The 27841-nt window shown below is 35.6% G+C and overlaps 1 protein-coding gene across 14 annotated transcripts in view; it reads left to right on the forward strand.

Annotated features, from left to right (window-relative positions):
• The window catches only part of LOC143241031 (transmembrane protein 45B-like), a 242523-nt gene extending 220387 nt beyond the window's left edge, over positions 1-22136 (forward strand). For 7 of the 14 annotated variants that reach the window (XM_076484457.1, XM_076484458.1, XM_076484456.1 and 4 more), the window contains one exon: positions 18835-22136. In XM_076484457.1, coding sequence (XP_076340572.1) covers positions 19323-20273 — 951 coding nt within the window. In that variant the 5' untranslated portion in view covers positions 18835-19322 and the 3' untranslated portion in view covers positions 20274-22136. Of the gene's footprint in view, positions 1-2841; positions 2912-5699; positions 5845-10675; positions 10786-13056; positions 13343-14572; positions 14700-18834 lie in introns of those variants that run through there. The other 7 variants (XM_076484467.1, XM_076484466.1, XM_076484463.1 and 4 more) reach the window with 6 other exon arrangements.
• The last annotated feature ends 5705 nt before the right edge of the window (positions 22137-27841 follow it).

Here is a 27841-nt window from a genome sequence, read left to right on the forward strand (position 1 = left end):
TTACAACAACAAATAATGACAAATGGCAAAATAAAAGAAAGTAATAAATCTAATATATCCTCATGAATAATAATATATTAGTCTAAAAGTAAGTCTGTTTCATTTTTAATTTCGCACAAAGCTAGTGGCAACAATTCTAAAATATATATATATATATATATCATACATTTAGTTTAGCTTCTAAACGAAAACAAACTAGTGTTAATGTTACGCAAAAACGTCACGAGAAGGCTAGTTGTACAGAGTTGAGTAAATTAATACAAAGTATTAATTACTTGTAAATTAAAATTGATGGATCATGACTAAGAAATAATAACAAACAAAACTTTATATGTGTTTCCAAAAATAACTATATATACAACTACAAATAAAATATGTTGAATATAGAATAAAAATGAACATACTAATAGATAGAAAACTAAGGTTTGTACTACTACTAAAAGAAATAGATATTTTGAATAACTTGTTGGTTTGTATTGTTTATTTGACTTAAGCACAAAGCTACACAATAGGCTGTCTGTGCTGTCTACCACTGGTATCGAAACACATTTTCTAGCTTTGTATGCGCGCAAATTTACCGCTGTGCCATTGGGTGCATAACTTATTGGAACATGATATTCATCCTACTTTTAGTTATTGGGAATAAGACCTGAGAAACAAAAATAAAAAGTTTAAAACTATACCAAAGAATGTTTGTTTTTAATTTTCTATTACTTATTTAACAGTACTCATGAAAACTGGGTCAGGGCTGTGCTTACAACAATATTACTGGAATTAGGGTAGACAATGTATCAAACATATCACAAAAGAGAGTTTTACAAAACGAATAGATCACTAAAGCTAAAAACAGAGATTTTTAGAAAAAAAAATTGTAATAGCATTTGCAATGGTAAAAGGGATTTGCATGAATACAAAACACACCACACGGGCCCGGCATGGCCAAGTAGTTAAGACACTAGACTCGTAATCCGAGGGTCAGAGGTTCGAATCTCCGTCACATCAAACATGCTTGCCCTTTCAGCCGTTGGGGCGTTATAATGTGACGGTCAATCCCACTATTCGTTGGTAAAAGATTAGCCCAAGAGATTGCGGTGGGTGGTTATGAATAGCTGCTTTTCCTCCAGTCTTACACTGCTAAATTATGAACGGCTAACGCAAATAGCCCTCGTGTAGCTTTGTGCGAAATTCAAAACAAACCAAACAAAAAACCACACACACACACACACACTGCATGAGATAAAAATAAGAGTCACTGGATGCTGAGATGTAAATTTATTATCCTTACATCTTCACAGAAATGTAAACATTCGGCCCAAATAACAGTTAAACAAGTACGATTCAAGTGTTGATATTAAATTTATAAACGTATATAGACACATTATTGTATTTATTTATTTGTTTGTAACTGAGCACAAAACTACACAATGTACTATCTCTGCTCTGCCCACCACATGTATCGAAACACGGGTTTTAGTGATGTGAGTCTACAGACATACGCTATGCCACTGCGGGGCATATTATTGTAAAAGTACAAATTAAAATAATTATTTTAAGACATTGAATTTATATAAAGTTTGAGCGTCTATCAGTTTGTGACGAAACTGAATCAACTATGAGAGATATTGAGTATAACAAAAATCGAACATTGCAAAATTTTAAATAACAACTATTTAGACGTTTTTCTCTGTAGAGCGACATTAACGTCGTATTTGGTATTAAATTAAAACTACTGTTCCTAGCACAGCCGTAGTATGAGATCTTAGTACATGTGTTTGTTTTTCTATATAAAACTCGTAAACAGCGGAAATATATTAGGTTGTTTAAAAATAAATGTCATTTTTGAACTGTGAAGTTTGGAAAAGTATAAACCAGTGTTGTAAAACATGCTTTAATCAAAGTAAGCACCATTTGCTTTAACATACCTTTGCCAACAAGTAACGATATTACATATGCCCTTGGTGTAGAAATCAGCGTTTCTATGGTCAATGAACTCCCTGAAAGCTTTTTCTGCAGCTGTCTGGTTTTGAAAGAGTTTATTGTTCAAAGTGTTGTCAGAGTGATTGAAAAATTGAAAATCTGTAGGAAAAAGGTTTGGCTAATAAGGTGGATGAAGCAGAACCTCGATTTCCAATTCGTTCAATTTTTGGAGTGTCATCCTTGACAGGTCTCATAACGTCGATTTTGTTGATCTTCAGTTAGCTCATGCGGAACTCACTTATCCAACGTTTTCGTTTTTTCAATCGCACTCATGTGGTTAACAATGCTTGATTTGCTTGTGCCTAGCTTTTCTGCAAGCTCACGTATTGTTGTGTGAGAGTTTGTCTCAAATGTTTCTCTTAATATGTTTTCATCTAAGAATGGCTTCCTTTCACGACCTTCGTGGTCTTCAATACTTTTATTTCCATGTAAAAACCTTTGGAACCAACGCTAAACTGTACGTTCAGTAGCAGATCCCTGGCCGAATGCCTGGTTGATGTTCCGTGTAGCTTTTCGCCCAGGTTTGAAATAGTAGCGGAAAATCAGACGAAAGTCCTTCTTGTCCATGCTGCCTTGGAAGTTGCGAAACTTACTCTGATCAGAGTTGAAACAGCAAACAATCAAGATACCTTGTAAGTGACAAAAGTTGGATTAAACCAACCAACGATAAGTTACTCAATATTCAGCTTCTAAATGTCGTCGTGAGAATTCTGACATTTATTTCTGGACAACCTAATAATTATATACATTGTTTGTTTTGAATTTCATGCAAAGCTACACGAAAGTTATCTGCGCTAGCCCTCCTTAATTTAGCAGTGTAAGGCTAGAAGAAAGGCAGCTAGTCATCATCACCCACCGTCAACTTTTGGGCTACTCTTTTACCAACAAATAGCGGGATTGAGCGACACATTATAATGCCCCCACTGCTGAAAGGGTGAGTATGTTTGGTGTGATGGAGATTCGAACCCGTGATCCTCAGATTACGAGGCAAGTGCCTTAAACACTTGGCCATGCTGGGTTCAATTACATACGTGTATTGTTATATTTGATAGAGTTAAAATACTGTATGTAATAAATTTTGATGTCAGTATTTCTTCGTAGTTATATCTCACAGATTTGGCTAACGGCGTGGTGAAGAGATTTATCATTGATAATATTTGTAATTCAACTCGAAGTGTTTCTGTTTAAATGCTGTTACTCTTCTGTTCTACAAGTCAGTTAAACCTGTTGAGAAAGTTTCTCAGCTAAATTCTTGTAACTTAAATGGTTGAGTTAATAATGCAGCATTTAAATATTTCTCCCTTTTTAAGCTTACTATTAAAATAAGTATGGTATTCTTAAGTTTATCTGTTTATGTTTTTAATTAAATCAGGTAGCAAAAGTAAATAACCCTAGTGAGAAACTGTGACATTGTTGTAACTCAACAGTAAGTTTTGTTATCTCCATAAAGAAGCGAAACTTTAGTAAATTGCTATGCTGAACCTAAGAGATAAATCTACAAAGACAAAATGAAAAGGACTCAAAATTTGAACTGACTTTCCATCTTTCAGTAAGTAGAGAAGTTTTATGTAACATTACTTCTTAACGTTAATATCAATTCGAAAGAAATCCAGAGAGAACTCGACATAAAACAGCGTAGAAACAGCATGCGCAAGTAGTAGGCTAGTTTGATAGATAAATAATTGGATATGCAAGGCCACGTATACTTTAATTGAACGATTGTCACGACAGTTGCTAGGGGCTCAACAATGAATATGCGCAATGAAAATATTCATCCAAGCGAAACCGGCCTTGCATTCAAGCCTTCTGCATATATTATAAAGAACTAAAACTAATAAGAACAACATGCAACAAATGGTATGAGGCGTATGCCAAGATATTTCTATAGACGGTTATATATTATTATTAATTCTATCACGTGCTTTAAAATATTTAGGCACGTTACGATTACTTCAAAATAAAGTAATGAAAAACAACTGTTTGGAAATGTATATTATGCACGATCGCTTCTCTTCAAAAGCAAGACTTGATGGATACTGGTAATTTATCCGTCGAAGGGCTTATGGATTATTTTATATGTACATATAGTTCCAATAATTGCTTATCGATAAGTCTTAGAACATACAATACTAAAAATCGGGTTTAGGTACCCGCAGTGAGCAGAACGTGTAACGTTTCGCATAGCAACACATAATAGTTATATATTTCATATAAACAAAGAAAAAGCTAACATTAATCATACATTACTTCATCAGATTGTGCGTGTAAAACAGCGCATAAGCGCAAGCGTGAATTATACTTATTGAAAATATATTACATAACACAAATATACTCTCATAGGAAATGAGTGGTTACACTCATCGGATTACACCGAAATGATTGGTTGTTTTTGTTTTTTACACTAGTTAAAATATATAATATTTCCTCGTGACCTGTTCGCGGGATGAATGTGCGAAATAAACAAGATGTGTGGCAGTAATAACAAATTACCGCTAGGTTGTTCCATATCGTTGTTATCTGTGTTTGAAATACGTTTTGTTTCAATCATTCTATGGAACTAATAAGTAACTTTGCTTTCCTGCAATTCCATAAAATATAGTACATTTTAAGTACTAACCGCTTTCCATTAGATATATAAACATTAAAACTTTATCTAGTTCGAGGTACGTTAATTTTTCTAATAAGGATTACTATTAGACACCGTGTGCAGAATTTGGATTTGATTCAAATTTCGCCGAAAGCTATTCGAAGACTATCTACGCTAGCAGTACCTAATTTAGCACAGTAAGTCTAGAGGGAAAGCAGCTACTTATCACCACCAGCTCTTGAACTACTCTCTTACTAACAATTAGTGGGATTGACTGTACCTTTATAACGCCCCCACGGTTGAAATGGCAGCACCTTTGGTGAGACGGGGGGATTCGAGCCTGCGACACTCAGATTGCGAGTCAAGCGTCCTAACCATGCCGGGCCTTGCAACCTTTGCAGCTGATTGTCCTTTCTAGGTCATTTCACTAAGCTGCCTTCCATCTAGTCTTTCATTGCCAAATTAGGGATAGCTAACGCAGATACCCCTGGTGTAGGTTTGCTCGAGAATTCAAATCAGACAAATCACAAAGCTATTTTAATGTAAAATCGAAAATCTATATTCCGAAACGGAGATTATAGTTTCGGTCACTTTGCCTGCTGTATAATGCATATATAGATATAAATGTATTGCAAATATATGCTTATAAATCTGCAAATCTTACTTCTTTTTTTTTCCTGTTTGAATGCTCCAAAAGTTGCACTAATTTTTGTCATTGTATCGCTGTACGATGTGTTTAAACAGAAATCTAATAATAATGACTGTAATCTGAAAGAGAAACACACGTACTAACTGGTATTGTCCCCGAGTATCACAGGGTAAGTCTACGGACTTGGAACATTTAAATCCAGGGCTCGATTCCTCGCGATGATAAGATAGGTAGCCTATTGTGGCTTTACTATAACGAGCACACACACACGTACTAACTTCCAAATAACTATATTTAGTTCAAGCTATAATACTAGTTCGCTAGAGGGCAAACTTTAAACAGGTTCAAACAACTCGAACACCTGTTTCATTCATAAGAACGTGTTTGAGTACTTGAAAAACGACACTCTGTTAATAGTTAACAACCACGTGACGAAACATACTTTTTCAGCACATGTTTACAGTCAGTTACTTCAACAGAGTAAACCGAAGCACTTGTTCGTAACATGAGACTGGTATTGGACGACGAACGTTAAGAGTGAATGAATGACACGCATGCTGAATGAAAACGCCAATCTTATATTACTGATTGGTTATTGCACTGGAAAATTCTCAAGAAATATAACGAAACTGTAAGTGTCTATTGTTTCTTTATTTGCAACTAACTACAAAGCTACACAATGGGCTATCTGTGCTCTGCCCACTACAGGTATCGAAACCAGGTTTATAGCAATATAATTCCGCAGACAGGCCGTTATGTCACTAGGAGGCGTAAGTGTCGACTCACCAGGAAAAGCATGTAATGTATTTAAGGTAGAATTATCGTATACTTATAAGAATACAGGAACTAAAATCAATTGTAAAAATATTATTTACTACGTTGAACCACATACTTTAAGGTAAAACAAAAGTCAATGATTTGAAGACACATTAAACTTTACACAATTGAAAAAAGAAGCTATTGAGCTTCTAATCTGAATGAAGATAAGTACAGCAATGATAAAAATCTAGAACTATTTGAATACAGAAAAAAAAAAGAGATGCTCTTTCTCTTTATCTTAGTAATCAGTACTTAAATATAATTAAATACTTCTATGTTGTTGGTCATGAGTTAGTGAAGTAGGACTAACTAGGCAGGATATCTTGAAGACAAAAATCATCTTGTTCGAGCATACACTTTCTAAACATGAATATAACTTGAACATTTGATTTAAAGTAGAGGACTCTTTTTAAGTGAACCCCCATCACTAATCGATTGCAAAAACAATAAATGTTTTTTCTAGCTCAAACACCAGAGTAAACAGATATGATATGCGAATACAGATAAAAAATAACATACTATCTGGTATACAACTTGATCTGTAACTCAAGTCGGGATTTACCACTTAGTCCACGCGTGTAATTATTATTATTAGCATTCCCAGATTGTGGATCGAAGGATTCGTTGTTCGCGAACCATCGAAACAAAAATATATTCCAAATATGAGGTCGAAGGTGTGCTATAAGAGTAATGGTCAAATTCTATCTTATATGGCTAACCCAGTAATTGGCGGTTGGTACTGACTAGTTGTCTACCATCTAGACTCTCGACTGGAAAAGTAGAGACAACTATACGCAAACATCACACGTGCAGCTTTGTGAAACTTTGAAACACAGAATGGAATTGATCACTTGTAATTAATATTGTTATTTGTGACAGCTAAATAACTAGTTACTCGAAGTAATTAACCCACTTTGCAACTTTACGCCTATGATTTTACCCAAGAAATTTAAGAGCAGCAAATGTCGAAAATTTTCTTGCCGTTTATGAAATAAAACCGAATACTTACGTCAACGATAATGACATTGAACTTAAAATATTCAATAAATCTAGAGAATTAACATCTACAACTTGTCAAATTACAACTACGTCACTATAAATGGGCCCAGCATCGCCAGGTGGTTAAGGCACTCGACTCGTAATTCGAGGGTCATGGGTTCGAATCCCTGTCACACCAAACATCCTCGCCCTTTCAGCCGTGGGGGCGTTATAATGTGACGGACAATCCCACTATTCGTTGGTAAAAGAGTAGCCTAAGAGTTGGCGGTGGGTGGTGATGACTAGCGGCCTTCTCTCTAGCCTTACACTTCTAAATTAGGGACGGCTAGCGCAGATAGCCCTCGTATAGTTTTACGCGAAATTCAAAACAAACCAAACCAATCACTGTAAATGAGTAGACAATTATTTACTGTAACAACTAAATTATTTTTGTGTATACATTAATGTATAGTCTAGCCCACTGTCTGTATATACATTCATGAACCAGCTAGTATAAGATATTTGTAGTAATTGTCCAATGTCTGTATATACATCCATTTACGAGCTAGGCATTCTAACAATAGTTCAGTGTCCGTATAGTCATCTATGTACAAGTACGATATTCCTAATGATAGTCAAATATCTATGTAGACACTCATGCAAATGCTAATCCAGTGTCTGTAAAAAACTTCCATATAAAAGTTAGATATTGCTAGTACTGGTCCTATGTCTTTGTGTACATTCATTTACATGTCGACGTTGCTAGTAACATGCAGTCCAGTGAGTAAAGTTTAGAGGTTGTAGCTATGAATGTATAGAAACAATGCTGAATTTGTTTTTGTATTTATTTATTTTTCTAAATTGTATTATTACATACATGTTGGCTTTCTGCTTAAATAGAAGAGGTCAATGACAAAATTAATGTAAAAATAATACCTGACTTTTTTATTACAATAATGCTGATGGAACGCTGAGTTCCTTGTCGTATCATTCTTCTTCAGTAAACACAAATATTAGTGTAATTTCATATTGTTTTTAATGAAAAAACTTACTGAGATTGTAATATATTACCTGTAAAATATAGCGAGAAAAGTAACATAACATTGTAAATAAAGTATTCAGCTTCAGTTCTGAACGAAAACAATAGGACTCGTTTTGATGAATATTTATTTGACATCAACAAAAGACATCTTTATGCAATACATCGAGAAGAAAAAAACACAACAAAACGACCGATTGTTCTGTACTTAAGATAGTCTTAAGGCTAGAATGGTAAGACAAGTAAGATGGATTTTTGTTGCTTGGAGACGGTACTTGAAGATCCAATTGTGTTGAGCCACGTTTCTCGTGACAATTGTTATCTATATGTTCTTTTGTATCCTCGAGCAGTTCAGCTATTCTCTATTTAATTGTTAATAATGTGAAGTCGACTGTGTCTAATAATGAAAGCCAAACATAACAAATATTTCTAAGATGTCACGCTGTCGTGATCACTTTGACCTTTGAAGCTCGGCTTTTTGACCTTATCACCTGCAACGAAACGCAACGCTACTTGCGTAAAACCAAACCAAATGTACTTATAGCCTCCCCAAGTTGGAAATAAAGGATAGCAAATTTGTTGCTAAAAATGTTATTGCTTAGGAAGTTAACTTGTAAGAATCAAGTGATCGATAAGAACGGGAATCAGTAACGAATTGGAGTTTGTACGTTTTCTATATTATAAGTACTCTATAGAAATTGTCGAAATATGTTTTCAGAACATTGGAAACTTTTAACTTAGTCTGGGTATCCCTATGTCATTGAGTTTCAGTATTACCACAAAACCTGAATAAACAGATGCACACATTTCTTTTGTTTTCTTATGATTGTCAATACAAAATGCGGAATAGAAGAATTATGTTAGGAGATAGTTGTATCATTTCAATAGTAAAATGTTATTATTATTAAAAACAATGATTTCAGGAATCTTATTTTATGTTTCTTTTTTTTACAATATGTGTGTATTGTTATAGTAAAGCCACAATGAGATATCTGCTATGTTCAGTGAGGAGAATCGAACCCCTGATATTAATATTGTACATACGTTATAGAGCTGGGGAGTTTAACATTGTTACTTACGTACCTATTATTTAAGAATAACATGCCGAGGACAAGTATTAATTTTAAAATCGAATTCCACAACTCCCAACTTTCTCTTGTTAAGTTTACTAGTGGTTTCACATCCAATCAAATATAGCATTTATGGTAACAGTTGTGTTCCACATATGTAGTTGGTAAGTTAGAGTATTCTAGTTTGTTTCTTTTCTGTGGAAATATGACTGTTAGACTGTGTTTGTTTGTTTTGAATTTCGCGCAAAGCTACTCGAGGGCTATCTGCGCTAGCCGTCCCTATTTTAGCAGCTTAAGACTAGAGTAAAGGCAGCTAGTCATCACCACCCACCGTCAAATCTTGGGCTACTCTTTTACCAACGAATAGTGGGATTCACCATCACATTATAACGTCCCCATGGCTGAAAGGGCAAGCATGTTTAGTGCGACGAGGATTCGAACCCGCGACCCTCAGATTACGAGTCGAACGCCTTAACCCACCTTACTATGCCGGGCCGTCTTGGACTGTGAATCCTAGAGTTAATAGTTGATGGCCCATGGTTGCATGAACGCATTCCGCACTACAAGTTGGACCGTATTGTAAGCGTTAAGTGTTTGTTTTCTTTAAGAGCAAGGCCACATTGGGCTATCTGTTGTGTCCACCTCAGGGAATCGAATCCCGATTTTTAGTTTTGTAATCGTGAAAACTTGCCTCTGTCTTACTGTGAACTGGTGCACTATGAGTGTGATGACCAACTTCCACATTGCGTTTAGATGAGAATGGCCCAAGAGTCGTTTATCATTGCTGTCAACTAGCTGCTTGTTTTCTAGTGTACCAGTTCAGAATTTACACACCCCTTGTTTCCCATTATCTCCGTTTTTACTAATATAACGTAGATTTCTTTTGCTATCATAATTCTTTATCCAACAGATTTACTTTTACTATTTTTATACTGCTTTGTTATCCATATCACTTAAATTGTGTAATGATCAATGTTGTAAAAAATATTAATTTTTATAAACATTCACTTTCTACAATTTTTGAATTGTCTTAAAAATTCTTAAACTCCTGAAGAAGAGCAGTTTCTGGGTCTTTTGACACAAACTCAAAATTGATACCCAGTTATCTCTCCTAATCCAATTCTGGGAAGTCTGCATTCAACCTATTTTCGTCCGAATACACTCTTTACACATTTACGATCCTGTTCGATTTTTTTCAGAGCTCTTATGACTGCAAAATACAATTATAACCCCAATATATATATATATGTGTGTGTGTGTCTGTGTTTGTGTAGAAGTGCAGCTTGCCATTACAGTATATGTATGAACATTCTATGTTGTTTCTTATCGAGATTTTAATTCTTCAATTTTACACCATTTTAACACTTTACTGGCCAACAATGTCAATTCAATATGTTTTAATTTGTTGTTGCACGAAATGTATAATTATAAATACAAAAGTTTAGAAAAAAAAACTTATAGATATAAAGAATGGTGTTTGATTTTCCGTTAAGATTTGATTGGAAAGTTAAAACAGCCACGTTTAATATGATGTGTGGGTGTGTGTTTTCATTTAGCAAAGCCACCTTGGGCTATCTGCTGAGTCCACCGAGGGGAAACGAGCCCTTGATTTTAGTGTTGTAGATCCGTAGACTTACCACTGTAGCAGCGGGGGACTTTTAATATGGTACTAATGTTTCTTTGCATTGGTTTATAAGTTAGAGCTTTTACGCTACTTTCGTGTCAACTAAACATTTCAATCTTCCATGTTAAACTTTCTTCAGTCAGGCGTGTTTTTTTTTTTTTTTTATGAGGGACGGCAGGAATGAACGTTAAGGGTTTTGATACTGAACAACGCCAGAAAGGGCAAAGTTAATGGTTTCCACCTACAGACTGCTAGTTCACTGAGGTCAGCATATATGTCGCAACCATTTTTTTCTTTCTTATGTGTCTCAATAAATGTATCTACGTGTCTACACTTATGTCTGAACATTTTCTTTCATTTTCAAGCCTATGGATTATTGGGTGTGAAAGCGAACGTTATCAATAGAAATGGCTGTTTTATTATATAGGATAGACCCACCAGTACAGACGAAACGTTCGTTATGAGAAACTATTTATCAATATAAAAGATGCATTCATTAAACAGCAGTTTTTTTTATAAGATATAACGATAACATTCATCATATACACATTTCAATTACTAATGTGTAACTCATTATAGAAATTAGTTATCGCCAGAAAGACGGCATTCAGTATACAGTAGATTTTATCACAGAAATGAAACACTAGTTTTATAGATGTGTTGTTATAAGTTTAATATCAACTTACTATTCATTATTTAAAGGTGTTTCATTCTTAGTTATATAATTCAGTTTTACACTGACAAAGCATATATTGATAGTTGTTCTTTATTATATATCATTTGTACGTTTCAGAAGGGTTATTAATCTTATAAATGAAGTATTTTAGTAAACTTTATTAATAACGAAACTACAGGGTGTTCGGAAAGTCACTGTGCACTTGTATATTTATTAACAGACATGTTTCAATATAGAATACAGGAGGTAAATATGAATTACAATTATAAACAATTTTGAAAGTGACCCCTGTTGGCAGCAATACAGGCTTGGATCCTTCTTATTTTGTTTCTAAACACCGCTATCAGTTGCTGGCTCGAAATAAACTGAATAAAATATGATTACAAAACTGCACAGTGACTTTCCGAACACCCTGTATTTTTTCATGAATGTGTACGCAACCGCTTATTACATACATAACTTACAGTAGGGCAGTATTTAAGCTTTGAGCTTATAAATCCACTAAGAACAGTAGATACGCGATCACACAGACCATTCACTATCGCTAATCGTTGAGAGCCTGTGCATGCGGGAAGAAAGATTAAAGATCATTTGCAAAATGATACTAGTATTTACCATAGTGAGCAGCACAATTTGCCCTGTGTTAGTAAAACCATCGTTAGCTTGGGACACTTCCTCTTCTACAAAAGGAGTAATGATGATACACGTCATAACAAACCCTTGTTTGTCTGTGTGTTTGTCGTTAAACACAAATGGGTTATTTGTAGTTTGCCCACGGTGGGTATAAAAACAAGATTGTTATAAACCAATCGTCAGCGTAATATGTCACAGTTAATTAGCATTTATTTACACTAATATAAAACTAGGAACAAATGTATTAATTACAAAATCAAGCTTCACCAGGCATGTACTGTAAATAATCTAACCAATACCGAAATTACATAGATAATCTAATATTTTCGGGACATTTCCCGGAAGATATATCTGAAATTATTTTACACATTGAAATTTTTAACTGTACATTTAGCACAAGGTATCTTTATCGAAGTGGGGATAACACCTCAGTAAGAAATGTGATCATTGAAATGAAACTTCGAGTGTAGCTACGTGGACGTGACGTAGAGAAACAGACGGAGCTTGTTTTCTTCTGTATTTAGTTTCTGCTTGTGGTTTGTTTTTTTATTAACACTCGCACTGTTCTACTAAAAGCGCTTGATTGGATTTCAGATGATTACAAAGAACGTATTCATTCTCAAACCGCTTTCTTTCTCACTGATCTCCGAAATTCGTGATCTTTTTGGAGAAATATTTTGAGCTACATTGCACTTCGGTACAAAATTGTGCTGTAATCAACTTCTAATGAAAGTACGATGTTCCTCGTGCTTTACAGTCATGAATTCCAAGAATAAACTACCCGAGAATTACGCCTGGTTTCATGAGTCTTATAACAAACGACCGTAGGCTGGACTTGGCCTGTCAAGCTGGTCAATTGCTATAATGAGCCAAGGAAAAAACTAGCTTTCTCTTGTAGTGCCCAACCTATTTCCACAGCTATTAAGATTCACTGTCTGACCCGTATTTCCTGCGTAAAACACGTACTTGTAATATACAAGGAGGAGTGTTTGCGGTTGGGGTTACTTTGATCAGTCTGGCCGCCGTGGTCGTTGTTATAGCAGCTACTATACGTCCGTGACCCCTTTACAACTAAATAGCTGTAGTGTTTCAGGGGAGAGGGGTTCACAATAAATGACTGAAGATGGGTGATCGTGGGAAGTTTTACATGTTGAGCTCTAGCTTGTTTTTTAGATGAAGTTAATTTTCGTAATATGACAACTGTTTTCTGTTTCGTCCACGTTTAAAACTTGAGAGATTCTATATTAATAACAGATTACGATCTATGAGCTATTGGCCATGGACGTGGAGGTAAGACTGACTTTTCTCAACATTCTCCAAATTAAAATTCTAAATGTATATATCATGCGACACGACATTTTAATAAAAGTAAAGAAGCAGGGGTTCCACAATATTCAATCTAAAGGTTCTTCTTAAACGAAATTTTTACACCTTTCATTCTATCTCTTTCGATGAAAGATTATCAAAAGTTTCCTTTAAAAACACAAAGAAAAACGTTACAGCTTATGACGTTACAGTAAATTCAAAGGTTAGGTATGAACCTTTTATAGTTTAAAACTGTTTCATTTAATTTTTTGTTTTGTAAATAAAAGCTGAAATATACTTTTCTTATAAAACTTTAAAATAAAAAATGGCACACTGTTTTCAAGAGTTAACACATTCCATATAAACTGAAGATAACGTCTATTTATGTCCACGTTTTCATGACTCGGCCTGGCCAGGTGGTTAAGGCGCTCGACTCGTAATCTGAAAGTTGCGGGTTCGAATCGCACTCACATCAAACATGCTCGCCCTTTTAACCGTGGGGACATTATAATGTGAAGGTCAATACCACTGTCCGTTGGTAGAAGAGTGGCCCAAAAGTTTACGGTGAGTGCTGATGACTAGCTGTCTTACCCTACTAAATTAGGGACGGCTAGCGCAGATAGCTCTCTTCTAGCTTTGCGTGAAATTCCAAAACCAAACATGTATTAATATAATGCGTTTAACAATCACAAAAGAAAAAACAAACTCTGATGAAAGTGTTCTCGTCCTGGCCGTTTACTAATTAAAAAAAAACATTTTTATCGTAGCGTCCCCCCCTTCCCCATTATCTCTACAAGGATTTTAAACCCAGCTCGTGACCCTTCCTTTCAAGAAATACTGCACTATATAAACAACAAGTTTTGAATAAAGTGCTTTCGTCGTGTTCATCTACTGATGTAAAAATACTACTAACAACAACATACGCGAAAAATCTCATATTGTTCATGAACTAATAGGGACGATTCATTTACTATTCGAAAGTGGATAAAGTTTACTATTTTTCTGTTGCTCTTAGCTCATTACGACAAAACAGCTATAATTGTACGGTGCATCCTGGGAAGCCATTAAAAAGTATTATACGCCTTGTAAGTGTCACGGAACTGCAGTAAAGTCTTAACGTTTTCTACGGTTATAAAAATGGTTCATTGACATGTTTGTTCTTCCATGGTCCACTGATCATTTGGAACAATTGTTTGAAATTAATGTTGTTTCATCTTTCCTATTAACGATTGTTCTTCTGCATAACTGGTTGGAGACTGGTAACGGACAATGATATGTATGTCATATCATTCATTCGTAACTCAATTGTCAAGACGTATCTGGAATATAACTGACATAAAAGGTATTTGACTTTTAATTCTTTTCGTTATTCCTAAGCGGGCCTGGCATGGCCAGGTGGTTAAGGCACTCGACTCGTCATTTGAGGGTCACGGGTTTGAATCCCCGTCACACCAAACATGCTCGCCCTTTCAACCGTGGAGGCGCTAAAATGTTACGGTCAGTCCTATTATTCGTTGGTAAAAAAGTAGCCCAAGAGTTGGCGGTGAGTGGTGATGACCAACTGCCTTCCTTCTAGTCTTACACTGCTAAATTAGGGTCGGCTAGCCCACATAGCCCTCGTGTAGCTTTGAGCGAAATTCATAACACACTATCTCTGAGCGATTGTCAAAATTGAAATGGATCAAAAGTTCAATTTTCGTCCCTCAACAACTGTGACTACTCTTTTGTCACAAGTTTCCCGAGTATTAAATATACTCTTCAAAAAAAGAAACGCAAAAGGCAAAATATGAGACAAATTGTTAACAAGTTTATTCCGGGTAGTTCTGTATGACATGTGTGAAACTTTGCACATTCACTGCTGAACATCCAAAGTCTGCAAAGGCGAAGTCCACGCTCACTGGGTGAAGTTTAACGTCACTCAACGTCAATAACGAGTATGCCCCCCGTGAGCATCAATAACTGCTTGGCATCTCCTGCCCATGGAAGCGATGAGATGACGAATCACATTCTGTGGAATGGCTGTCCACTCAGCCTGCAAAGCTGCTGCAAGCTGAGGTAGAGTCTGCGGTTGAGGTTGTCGCCGTCGCAGACGTCGGTCCAACTCGTCCCAAAGATGTTCGATGGGGTTTTAATCTGGTGATCTGGAGGGCCAGGGAAGAACGTTGATGTTGTGGTGTCTCAAGAAGACAGTGGTGAGTCGGGCTGTGTGAGGACGGGCATTGTCATGTTGAAAAACGTCGTTGACGTTCACCATGATGGGATGCACATGGGGCCTAAGAATCTCGTCGACGGTTGCGTACGGTCTGATCGAAAATCCTACGCAGCCCAGGTATGGTTGAGGCAGTAGCCGTCGCAGTGGTGGTCCTATCCCGAAGGTGACGTAACCCGATGTAGCGATCTTGTGCGGGCGTGGTCACACGAGGTCTGACAGATCGTGGACGGTCACGAGTTGATCCACGTTTTTGGTGACGATTCCATAGCCTTGTGATGGTGCTTGGGTGGACATTCACAGCTCTGGCAACATCTGATCGAGATTCGCCTGCTTCCATGCGACCAATGGCGTTGCTGCGTTGTGCTTCAGTCAGTCTTGGCGTAACTGTATTGCGTGTCGGTGGCTTAACACTGAGCTATGGAAACCGAGAACCCGTCAATTTTATAGGGATTTTGCACATGTTGCACTTGCAGAAATGCAGATCTCTCAAACAAATTTATTGGACACGCATGCGTTTTGGCGAAAAATCCGATGTTTTCCTCCGTTTTCAAAGTGCACAACTTTTATTGACATTTTTGTCTGATAATCAGTGCCTTAACACGTGTAACATCACATACTCTGAGCTTGTAACGTTATTACATATATTTCTCTTTAAAATAACAAAAATATCCCTTTTGCGTTTCTTGTTTTGAAGAGTATATTATTAAAAAGTACTTATTTATACATGCATTTGGTTCAGACATCTACTGTTCTGTATTAAATACTTGGATTTTGAGTTAATTTGAACTATCACATCAAAATTCGTTTGTATTCAATACTCAAACATGATTTTTTTATACAGATTGATATATACAGCTATTTAACTTTTAGGTCATCTAGACTAGAATGTTTTCTAAATTTGGAATTGGTGCGCGGTCGCACACACACATTCAAATCTATATTTGGGATGTCTTAACCGGAAAGTTCTGATTAATGAATGTTATACATACGTAAATCCTTATATATACCCTTGGGATGTCTGAGCCAAAAAGTACTTACGTGAGGTTTGAACGTGTGTAGCCTTTAAATGTCTGAACTAGAAAGCTTTCAGGTAAGGATTGGTATATATACACATAAATAGGTATACCTTTGGAATGTCTGAACAAGAAAGTCTTTACATAAGGACTGGTATACGTACATTATTTTGTTTATTTTTGAATTTCGCGCAAAGCTACACGAGGGATATCTGCGCTAGCAGTCCCTAATTTAACAGTGTAAGATTAGAGGGAAGGCAGCTAGTCACCATCACCTACCGCCAACTCTTGGGCTATTCTTTTACCAACGAATAGTGGGACTAACCGTCACATTATAACGCTTCCAAAGCTGAAAGAGCAAGCATGTTTGGTGCGACTGGGATTCGAACCCGCGGCCCTCAGCTTACGAGTAGAACACTTTAACCCACCTTGCCATACCGAGTCATTAAGTACATTCCACACGCATGCACACACAAACAGAGATAGTTTTATATGTACAGCCTTGGGATCTATGAATTTGAAAAAAATTATATAATAACTGAAATACGTTTCCGTCTGAATTAAAAAAATGTGTTGATTAATGTCTTAAATGTGGTAATCATTAAGAATAATTAAACAGCTCTACGTTATATAATTATATCACAAAGCTTCAAGTTTGTTCATGACCTCTTTATCACTCAACGAAAATTTGTAATCAATTTAAAGATACAAATGCGTGAGGTTGAAATATTGGAACAACAAATATATATTATGTAGTTGGCGTTAGGTATCATGCGAGAACTGAAACATACTTAAACACGATACTTTACAGCCCGTGTACTTGAACTTATACAATCTTCATTTATGATGTTTATGGACACCTGAATATTTTTATCGTTAAAACAATCAAATATTTATATTTATTCTGTTACTGATTCCTTACATTATGGCTCGGTCTAAAAGTGTTTATGATACTGTCATCTGTTGCTCGAATTATAACAGTAATGATACACCATAAAAAACGTGTACACTGTATTCTTCCTCCGAGATACACAATAGATTTCATTCTCTCGTTAAAAATCGAGGCTTAACAATAACTTTTTACCGCTGCTTAATAAGATGATATTTGGCGCTGTGAGAATATTGTACGTCTGTAGCTGTACGCACGTACCTTCATAGACACAAGTCAGTCAGTGAAGTCTCACTCTCGGAACCTTCGCCTTCAGAATGGTTTTGTTAACAAGGGTGAAACTTATATTTTAATTTAACGATGGGAACTGAGTTGCATTCATTTATCCCGCAATTTGAGTACTTGTGTCGAGAATGTGTTGGTATAAAAATAGTTCAACTTTAATAAATATAATATGAATATAGTACTGTTATTTGAAAGTTTAATTTTAATTCAAGCCTTGTTTTTATTTATTCTTATAAACTGGACGAGATTCTAAGGTATTGTCAATATGATTAGTATGGAAAACAAATATAAGCAAACACAAAATCAAAGAATCTCTGCTTATACAACAACTATAACCAAAATTATACCAATATAAAGGAGCACCTTTATACCTATACTAATTAATGACCTAACATCTCACCATAACGCCCCCTACAATCCTGTACCCGTTTACACTCTCGTCCCTAAGACATGTGCCCGGCAATGGTCAGTTGCAAACTCTCTCTTTATCAACCTAAAAATGACCTAAGAAGGTTGGAACGTTATTCTCTGCTTTATTAATAAAGTTGTTATACCCATACCAGCCATCCTAAGATACAAATATGCATTTTAATACTTCATACACTGGAAAATAAATAACTTTTAACACATGATTTCCATATTATTTTTCATTTTCAGTTAACCTTACTTTTTCGTAGTCAATTTGACTAGCATTTCTAGCTTCAGTTAGTCCATTTCTTTATTTTTCTAATTTTTCAGTTAGTACGTCGTTATTTTATTTGAACTATATGTTGGATTTATATAAATACTACTTTCTACGGTTAAAGAAAAATTGACAATTGCTTAATTTTGATCAATTGCTTGTTAGTTTTTGAGATTATTAGTACACTAGAGGGGTATTACAGGATCTTCAACATTTGTTGTTGTTGTTTTCTGATCTTTAAACCTGTTTCGATTTTATTTCTTTGCCATAAAAAGAACTTGTCTTACTGACAGAAAACTAATCACTTATCTGTTAAACGTAATAGCTAGAGGCAAGGCAGCTTCTACAGTTTCCGTTTCTTCACCATCTGATGCTGACATTTCCTCTTCCTTGCAGGATTTATGGTTAGAAGATCCCCACCAGGTGGCGTCCCCGCTGGGTGGACCTGCTATGAAATATATTAGAACAACTTTTCCAGGAGGCAAGCCGCACCCAGAAAGTTCATTTCATCCATACGTATTGCCAAATTAAAATTCTGTATTTTATGTTTGAAGTTATTAACCTTGAAAAGGAGGCTGATCACGCTAGTAAACACCTTTGCTGAAATATATATATATATTTACATAAAACGTTTTTCACTCTGTAAAATGTTGAGCAAGCCACCAGTTAGAGAAAAGCCTGGTACTAAGTCCAAACATATGTGAATTGTAATGTGAAGTATAAATTTAAACATAATATGGTCTAATTTAATTATTAAACCATAGATAAATGTTACTTTAGAAATATTTAACAAACACATTTAACGGTGTTTCAAAACTGGTTGATTTAATTATCAACATAATGATTTAAGATTTCTTGGCAGGATATAGGAAATCTTAAACAGAATGAAAAACATTTCTGACTGCGTTTTTCTAGGTGCATTTTTTATCTCTTTTTCACTTTACTGGACGCTACAACATGTACTGCTTCTAGAAGCCCGACGACAAAGAGGATTTCGGGTGCGCCGGTGGAAGTTTGGTTACCGAACGGAACTGAGAGACCAGCAAACACCATCTTCCTCATGCAAAGCCCAGACTGAGACAATGAAATCCAAGGGATGTAACTTACGCGGTGTCTGTCTACAACACCGTCGTTGGCCATTGGAAGGCATGTTAAAAATTTCTTGCGCTGTTATTGGTATTGCAGGAGAAATGTGTGCTGCTTTCCCAACGGGAAAGTTCAGAAACTTGGAGGACATTCAGCATGTTTCCATGTACTGCATGTTTGTGCTATCTGGGATTGTTGACATCCTGTGTCACTCCAATATAATTTTTCCAAAAGGAACAAGTAATTTTGTGCTAGCCCTTGCGTTTGGAATCGAGACTTTAATGTTTCTAAACATGGAAACAAATTCATATCCAGAGAAAGAAGTACAGTATCTCATGATTTGTACAGTAATACTCTGTGTCATTTCTACTCTAGCAGAAATGCGCTTCCCCACCCACATTCCTTTGAGATTTCTGCGGTCCTATTTTACTTTGTTGCAAGGATGCTGGTCAGTTCAAATGGGATTCTTACTCAAAAGTGCATATTCATCTACCCCGTATTTATCTCAATGGATTTCCAGTACAAATAAAACTGATAAGTTGTACATCTGGGTGTCTTTGATGTTTTCGTGGTACGTGGGAGGGACTTTCATCATAATGACCATTTATGCCTCTGTTATTGTCCTTATTAAACGCAAGAGCAGGTGTTGGCGTACCACAGGTACTTGGTGTAATGAAGGTTCAGAAGAAGTCGAAACACCCTCGAGTACCCCAGACGATTGGGAAGAAAGAGAACCTTTGCATCCGTGATTAGTAATGGAAAACATATATTTATCTAAAGAATCTAAGAGAATAAAAAATACATATTTTCATCTTATTCTTTCTTTAAAGAACATTCTATAATATTAGTTTTATTAACTCTTGTCTTGTTTGTTCTAACTGAAATATCATTGAAGATGTTATACGTTTTCTGATTGTTTTGTGTCATCTTTGGTCACGTAATATATTTGATATGTTTTTCATAATACGTGAAATTAGCGAATGCATTCATAATGAAACTACACTATGAAATGGTAATATGTTTATTCTTTTAAATTTGATAATTATTTCCTAACCAACTAAACGGTTGTTATATTTTTTGTTTTTCCCTAATTCCTTTGTTTATTTTTTTAGTATATGTGATATTCTATAAAAATATCAACTTGTTGTTACTGAAAAGACCTTGTTCGTATCGTTCATCCATTTATTTTTACATCTCTTTATTTTCCATTTAAAAGAGAGGGTTTTACCTATTTGCTAGTGTATAATATGTAATAAGGTGGTATGTCCGTTCTTTAGGAATATAAAGGGGATACTTATGCAAAACTGATTTCACTTGTAAGCTAAATGTGAATTATTCTGCAAACGTAGCAGTTGTAATTGTGTAATTCAGGTATTTAGATATTAGATGTACTTACACTTTGTACTAATGTTTGAAACATGCTAAACATGACTGTATAATAACCATCGTTATAACTCAAAGAACATTGAGAGTAAACTATATCTAAGTGTTTTTGTTGTTGTTGTTGTTCTCAAATCCACATTTCGGTCAACGTGTGAGAAAATGTTTACCACAAAGTGTGAATTTCTTCCACAAATGATTAATAACCAAAGTAGAAAGCAAAGAAAATTGAGAGTTAAGATAAATTAGTGTTGTTTTTTTTAAATCCACTGTTCAATTAACATAATAAAGTGTTTATTTCTTCCATATATAGGTTAATATCCAACACGGAGTTTTAAAAAGTTCAAAGAAAATTGAAAGTAAACTAACTAGAAGTGTTTGATTGTTGCTAATTTTAAATTCACCCTTTGGCTAATCTGTTAAAATGTTTTTATCACCAGATGTAAATTTCTCCCATGCGTGGTTAATAACCAAAGTAGAGATCTAAGAAATTGAGAGTGAACTGAATCAGTGTTTTTTTGGTGTGGTTTTTTTGGAGCTTCCAAATCTACTCTTTGATCAATATGTAAGAGTATGCTTATTACTGAGTATGAATTTCTTTCATGTATGATTTTGCTTGTCTTGTTTGAATGATACATTTTGTGATATTATTCTTTTTATTCTTTAAATTAATATTCAGGCTTAATATTTCAAGTACCTTGCTAAGATAGCCTTGTTATTTCCATTAACTAGTAAACTGCTTCTTGTTATATCTTCAGTAAGACCATATTATCCTGGTACAAATTAACTGAAAAAGAAAGAGTAAAGAATATAACACATGATATACACATGTGCTGAAAATGTTGTAGTATTTCAAGGAACATCAAATAGTGTGTTACATCTCAAGACCCTTTTTATTATTGTGGAGTGGTATATCATTCAGTATTTCAAAGTATAGAAGTTAGCAGTGCAATTGAATAGGATTCTGGCTAAGCCAGTAAAAATATAATATTGTATAACGGGATAGTTAAAGTTAATAAAACAATTGTGTCGGCTAGAATATGTACTTGATAAGTAGTAGTTTAGGTTTTTTTTATTTTAGAAGATCCCCGTTTACAGATATACGGCTCTAGATCCCGAGGTTTGATCCCTCGTATTGAACAGTGTGCAGGTTTCCCATTGCATAGCTTTAGGGAACATTAAGAAACCCCCTAACCGTTCTTAGAAGGTAATAAACTTGTTTTTCTAATTTCTATGTGGTTTATGTGTTCTTCGGAATTATCTTACAGAAACCTAAATTAATTTAGGTGTGTAAGTAATGTAAGGACATTGTGGCTAATTTATTATTCGATATCATACAGCGGACCAACTATTTAATGACAATAAATGTACATTACAGATTTCTTTTCTTTTTCACCAAAGACAAAATTGAAGAGTGAATCTATGACGTAGAGGCTTAATCCATTCATTGTTAGGTTGCACCCTCCCTCTGCTCCATACTATAATTTAGCCTATTGGCAACCAAACTGTGCTGCTGAGCCTTAAAAATGCAAAACTGCAGTTCGCAACATTGTGCGAACAATCAAGAAATAGATTAAGCCTCCTTATGATATTTTCTCTTTTCATTTCAAGGTATTCATAAACTTCTTAAAAATTAAAAAGACAATTTTTCGGTTAACATTATTAACAAAAATACAGTGTGTGCGTTTCTTTTTTCTTACAACAAAGCCATAACAGGCTATCTGTTGTGTCCACCGTAAATCCAAAGACTTACCGCTGTCCCAGCGAGGAACCACAGATAAAGAAATTAAACATATAGAAAATAAATACACAACAAAATTGTTAATACAAAAAATAGCCTAAACAAGAACTTTAGGAAGCAATTATAGTGACATAAACCAAAGTTCCAGGAAAGATGGCACAAAGATATCCTCCTAAACAAACAAACAAACAAACAAACTAAACGGGATTATTTGAACATCTAACAGCAATATTTAATTTGTCCCTAAATTCAGGATATATTCCAGTCTCTTGGAAACATCCAAATGATCGATGTTCCATAAAGAAGAAAAGTCAGCCAATAAACCAATTACTAACGTTTTATAATCTGAAGATGACCTAAGAAGGTTGAAACGTTGTACTCTGCTTTTTTAATAAAAGTATTAATACCCATACCAGCCGTCCTGAGATACATTTTTACTTCAAGTAGATTTCTCGTCATCACGATTGCTTACTTACCAATCAGTCTGACCAGCTGTCTGGGCAAAACTCTTGAACGAATAATTAGTAATAGACTCTCCAAATTCCTGGATGTAACATCTAAGTTACCTGAAGTACAAAACAGATTCAGAAAATTCAGACAAACGTCCGATGACTAAGTTAGACTAACTGAACCCATAACAGACAGTTTGAATGAAAAAGAATGCAGTGTTGCGTGTTTTCTCGATATCGAGAAAGAATTCGACACTGTATGGCACAACATTCTCCGGTTCGAAATGACTGAAATAGAACTACCACGCGGAATTATCCGCTGGCTCTCAAACTTTTTGGAAAACAGAAAATGGAGAATAAATGTTGAGGGAACCTTCTCAGAGTTATTTACTTCGGAGGCAGTCGTCCCTCGGCTATGGATAGTTAGCTCCCTATCTCTTATGGATAGATAATTAGCACCCTATCCTCTTTATGGATAGTTAGCACCCTATCTCTTTACGGATAGTTAGCACCCTGTCCTTTTTATGGATAGTTGGCACCCTATCTCTTTATGGATAGTTAGCACCCTGTCCTTTTTATGGATAGTTAGCACCCTATCTCTTTATGGATAGTTAGCACCCTGTCCTTTTTATGGATAGTTAGCACCTATCTCTTTATGGATAGTTAGCACCCTGTCCTTTTTATGGATAGTTAGCACCCTATCTCTTTACGGATAGTTAGCACCCTGTCCTTTTTATGGATAGTTAGCACCCTATCTCTTTACGGATAGTTAGCACCCTGTCCTTTTTATGGATAGTTAGCACCCTATCTCTTTACGGATAGTTAGCACCATGTCCTTTTTATGGATAGTTAGCACCCTGTCCTTTTTATGGATAGTTAGCACCCTGTCCTTTTTATGGATAGTTAGCACCCTGTCCTTTTTATGGATAGTTAGCACCCTGTCCTTTTTATGGATAGTTAGCACTCTATCCTTTTTATGGATAGTTAGCACCCTATCCTCTTCATCATGTTTGTTAATAAGAAGCTTTTAAAAGATCCAAATCACGGATACTTTTCACAGTTTGCTGATGACATTCTGAAAAAGTGACCCCACACCATCTATAGCAGCTACAAATTTACAGCCTCAATTTAACAGAATAAGTGAATATTGCCAAAAATACACAGTTAAAATAAACATACCAAGAAAACCAATTAGTAGTTTTAACAAAATTAACCAAAATAAAAAAAAATTAACTAAAACTAAATTTGAATAGAATACTACTTCAGACTGTTATATCCGCCAAATTTTCAGGGCTAACATATTATTCGAAACTCACATGCATAAGTCACTTAAACAATATCAGAACTAAAATCTGGCAAAAAACAAACTATGAGTCTAACTGAGAAAACCATTGGAGCAACATCCGACAACACTAAAACATACAAAACACACTCACATACACACATATATATATAACCTGTAATTTACTATACAGCCTCAGCATGGATAAATGTGGAACTAAAACTAGTACAAACCAAACTACAAACAATACAAAACTCATTACTTTCAGTTGTTGTTGAAGTTCCCTGAACAACTTCTTCCGTATTTATGCACAAATATTCAAACAGGGAAACAATAAAAGATAGACTCCTACGTAGTATACTAAACTGCTTCAAGAAAAACAGGAGAAAAATGATTTATTATGCGAACTGTATACGTGTTAATGATATTTCTAAGCACTTCTCTCCATATATATGTGTCTGTGTAAGAAATAAACAAGAACGGGCCATCTAATTACTAGGCATATAAATCTAACATAATTTTAAGTTATTTTAAAAATAATGTCGAGTATTTATGTAAATGGCTTCAACCTAACTAGCAATGTATGTAGAATGTTTAAACACCACCGAAAATGTTTGTAAAGTATAGAACTGTATACCAACCAAATGAATTAATAGTTTGTGTTACGCATCTAATACTTCCTTACTTACTTACATGGAGATTATCTTAAAAGGGATCAGAACAAGTGCACGTAATGAAATGTTATCTCATGTCGTAAATAAAATAACAGACACCAACAACATGTGCAGGAAGGGGGAAGTGGTCAAATGCACCTAACCCTCCCAGGTTTTTAACACCCAAACCCTGACGCAGAGAGAGAAAGAAATCAAATAACATATGTATACATATATATATATACAAGAGCTGTTAAAAAAATACGCGGACTGACGTCATAAAACAAAATGTACTTTATTTAGAAGTTACAGGTCTAGGACCCCTTCAAAGTACTCTCCTCCCCAACGCACACACTTATCCCAACGGTGTTTCCACTTGTTGAAACAGTCCTGGTACGCTTCTTTTGTAATGTCCTCCAACTCCTTCGTCGCATTTGCCTTAATCTCGGGAATCGTCTCAAATCTTCTTCCTTTTAAGGGTCTTTTGAGTTTGGGGAACAACAAAAAATTGCAAGGAGCAAGGTCAGGTGAGTAGAGGGGGTGGGGAAGAACAGTGATCGAGTGTTTGGCCAAAAACTCACGAGTTTTGAGGCACAAATTTCGCAGCAACGCGGTGCATCTTCAATTTTTCGGTCAAAATCTCGTAACAAGATCTAACTGATATCTCACACTCTTCAGCAAGCTCCCTAACAGTCAGACGTCGATTTGCCCGCACCAGGGTGTTGATTTTGTCAACGTGTGGGTCGTCAGTTGACGTGGAAGGACGTCCAGGACGCTCATCACTTTCAATGGACTGTCGACCATCCTTAAAACGTTCATGCCACTTGAAACATGCCGTACGCTTCATAGCAACATCACCGTGGGCCGTGTTAAGCATAGCAAAAGTTTCAGTTACAGATTTTCCAAGTTTAACACAAAATTTCATAGCAAGTCGTTGCTCCTTCAGGTCATTCATTCTGAAATCCGCCAAACGAAAAAATCGCACTTCACTTAAAACCGCGTAACTAATACACAAATGAAGATATCTGCAATCGGGAAATGGCGTCGTAATCAGCTGATCTGTGCAAACCTAGCAACACCAAGCGGTTTCCCCTGAAACCAACTGGAGCCGCGCAATTCAAACAGTCCGCGTATTTTTTGAACAGACCTCGTATATATATACATATAACCAGTCAACAGTCGGTCCGCTATATAATATCAAATAATGAATTAGGTGTAATGTCATAACATTGTTCACACACCTAAATTAGGTTAATGTATGATAAATTATTCATGCACTAGAACAAAATCTTCATACGAAAATCCGCAGAATTACCACCAGGAGAACAGGACTCATCGAATCTTGTGGAAGTAGTAACAATTTCCATGTTTGTATCTCAGAAAAGCTGGTAAGGGTGTTAACACTTTTATTGATAAGCAGAGAACAACGTTTCGATCCTCCTAGGTCATCTCAAAGTTAAAGTTGTTCTCTGCTTATCAATAAATGTGTTAATACACATACCAGCCGTTCTGAGATACATTTTTATTTTAAGTGGGTTTCTCGTCATCAAGAATCTCCATGTTTTATTTCACAGTTGTTTCTTCTACTACTTCAGTTTTAAAGCTAAAAAACATCTTCACAAACCACAACCTACAACAACGATACTCCCTTACATCTTTCATGTAAGTCTTATAAAACAGTCTCAGTCAGTAAACATATCCAGACGGCCTTCTTTAAAAATCTAACTAGAAAAAGATTTACACACCCAGACCATGACAAACAAAAATAAGAAGTCATGAGACAAGACCACACATACACTGCAGGTAGATATCTACGACACAGGAACAACCAATGAAAACCCAATTACATAGGATAAACAGACCAAAGCAAGGGCTTCGACCAAGAGTAAAGCAAGGTCAATATTCACTCCTGAACTGGAGCAACAGTCCAAACTATCGTGGCCTCTCAATCCATATACCGAATATCTTTTATCCAACTTGACCTAACCTGCATGTCGATTCACACCTCTACCACACTATGCAGATATAAATGATTTCTCTTTCTTCTGTCTCTCCTCGACTATCGAAATGAAGACTAGCCCATGTTACACTTCCCTTCAGCCATCTCTTCATTAAGAAGAATTACAAATACACTGGTTATCACCAGTCTTATCCCTTCTTCCTTCTTTCTCATTTTGTCTCAACACAATCCGAGTTTAATCGGATACTGGTTAAATGAATTATTTGGCGCCTGATCGGTGGATATCGGTTTTCTTGGGATACTACTGCTAGTCATTGGATTTACAGATCTCTGACACCCTGAAGAACTGTAAGTCCGAAAAGAGCCGTTGGTTAGAACTTAAGAAAGAGAATATTCTACGTATCATCAAAACTTATACGTGCATAACTCCTCATTCCCATCACAAGTGGACCGAAGAAAAACAGTCCTTTTTGAGCGCACCAAGTTGTCTCCTAAAGCTCCCTCTGGAGGTCTCAAACCGAAACAACTGCCATAAATTTGATTTGATTTGTTTTTCTGAGCTATGTTGTACTGATGAGTTTTGAATAGGCAAATCTAAGTCCACATCAAATGGAATAACGAATCAAGGAACGCTTTCGGCTTCTATATCACAAATTCTCTATTCAATTTTACATTACGTGAAAAAGAAATCTGTAACATAAATATATAATGTCATACTAGTTGTATCCAAAACAGTACACAATTTATAAAGATTAAAGCCTACCGTAGTGTCAAAGGAAAGTAGTTTTAGTATAAATGGTATGTAAAGTGAACTGTCAAGCCAAAGTTTTTGACATGATGAGGTTGTCATCT

Source organism: Tachypleus tridentatus, chromosome 13 (genome assembly GCF_004210375.1).
Source record: "Tachypleus tridentatus isolate NWPU-2018 chromosome 13, ASM421037v1, whole genome shotgun sequence".
Classification (NCBI taxonomy): Eukaryota; Metazoa; Arthropoda; class Merostomata; order Xiphosura; family Limulidae; genus Tachypleus; species Tachypleus tridentatus.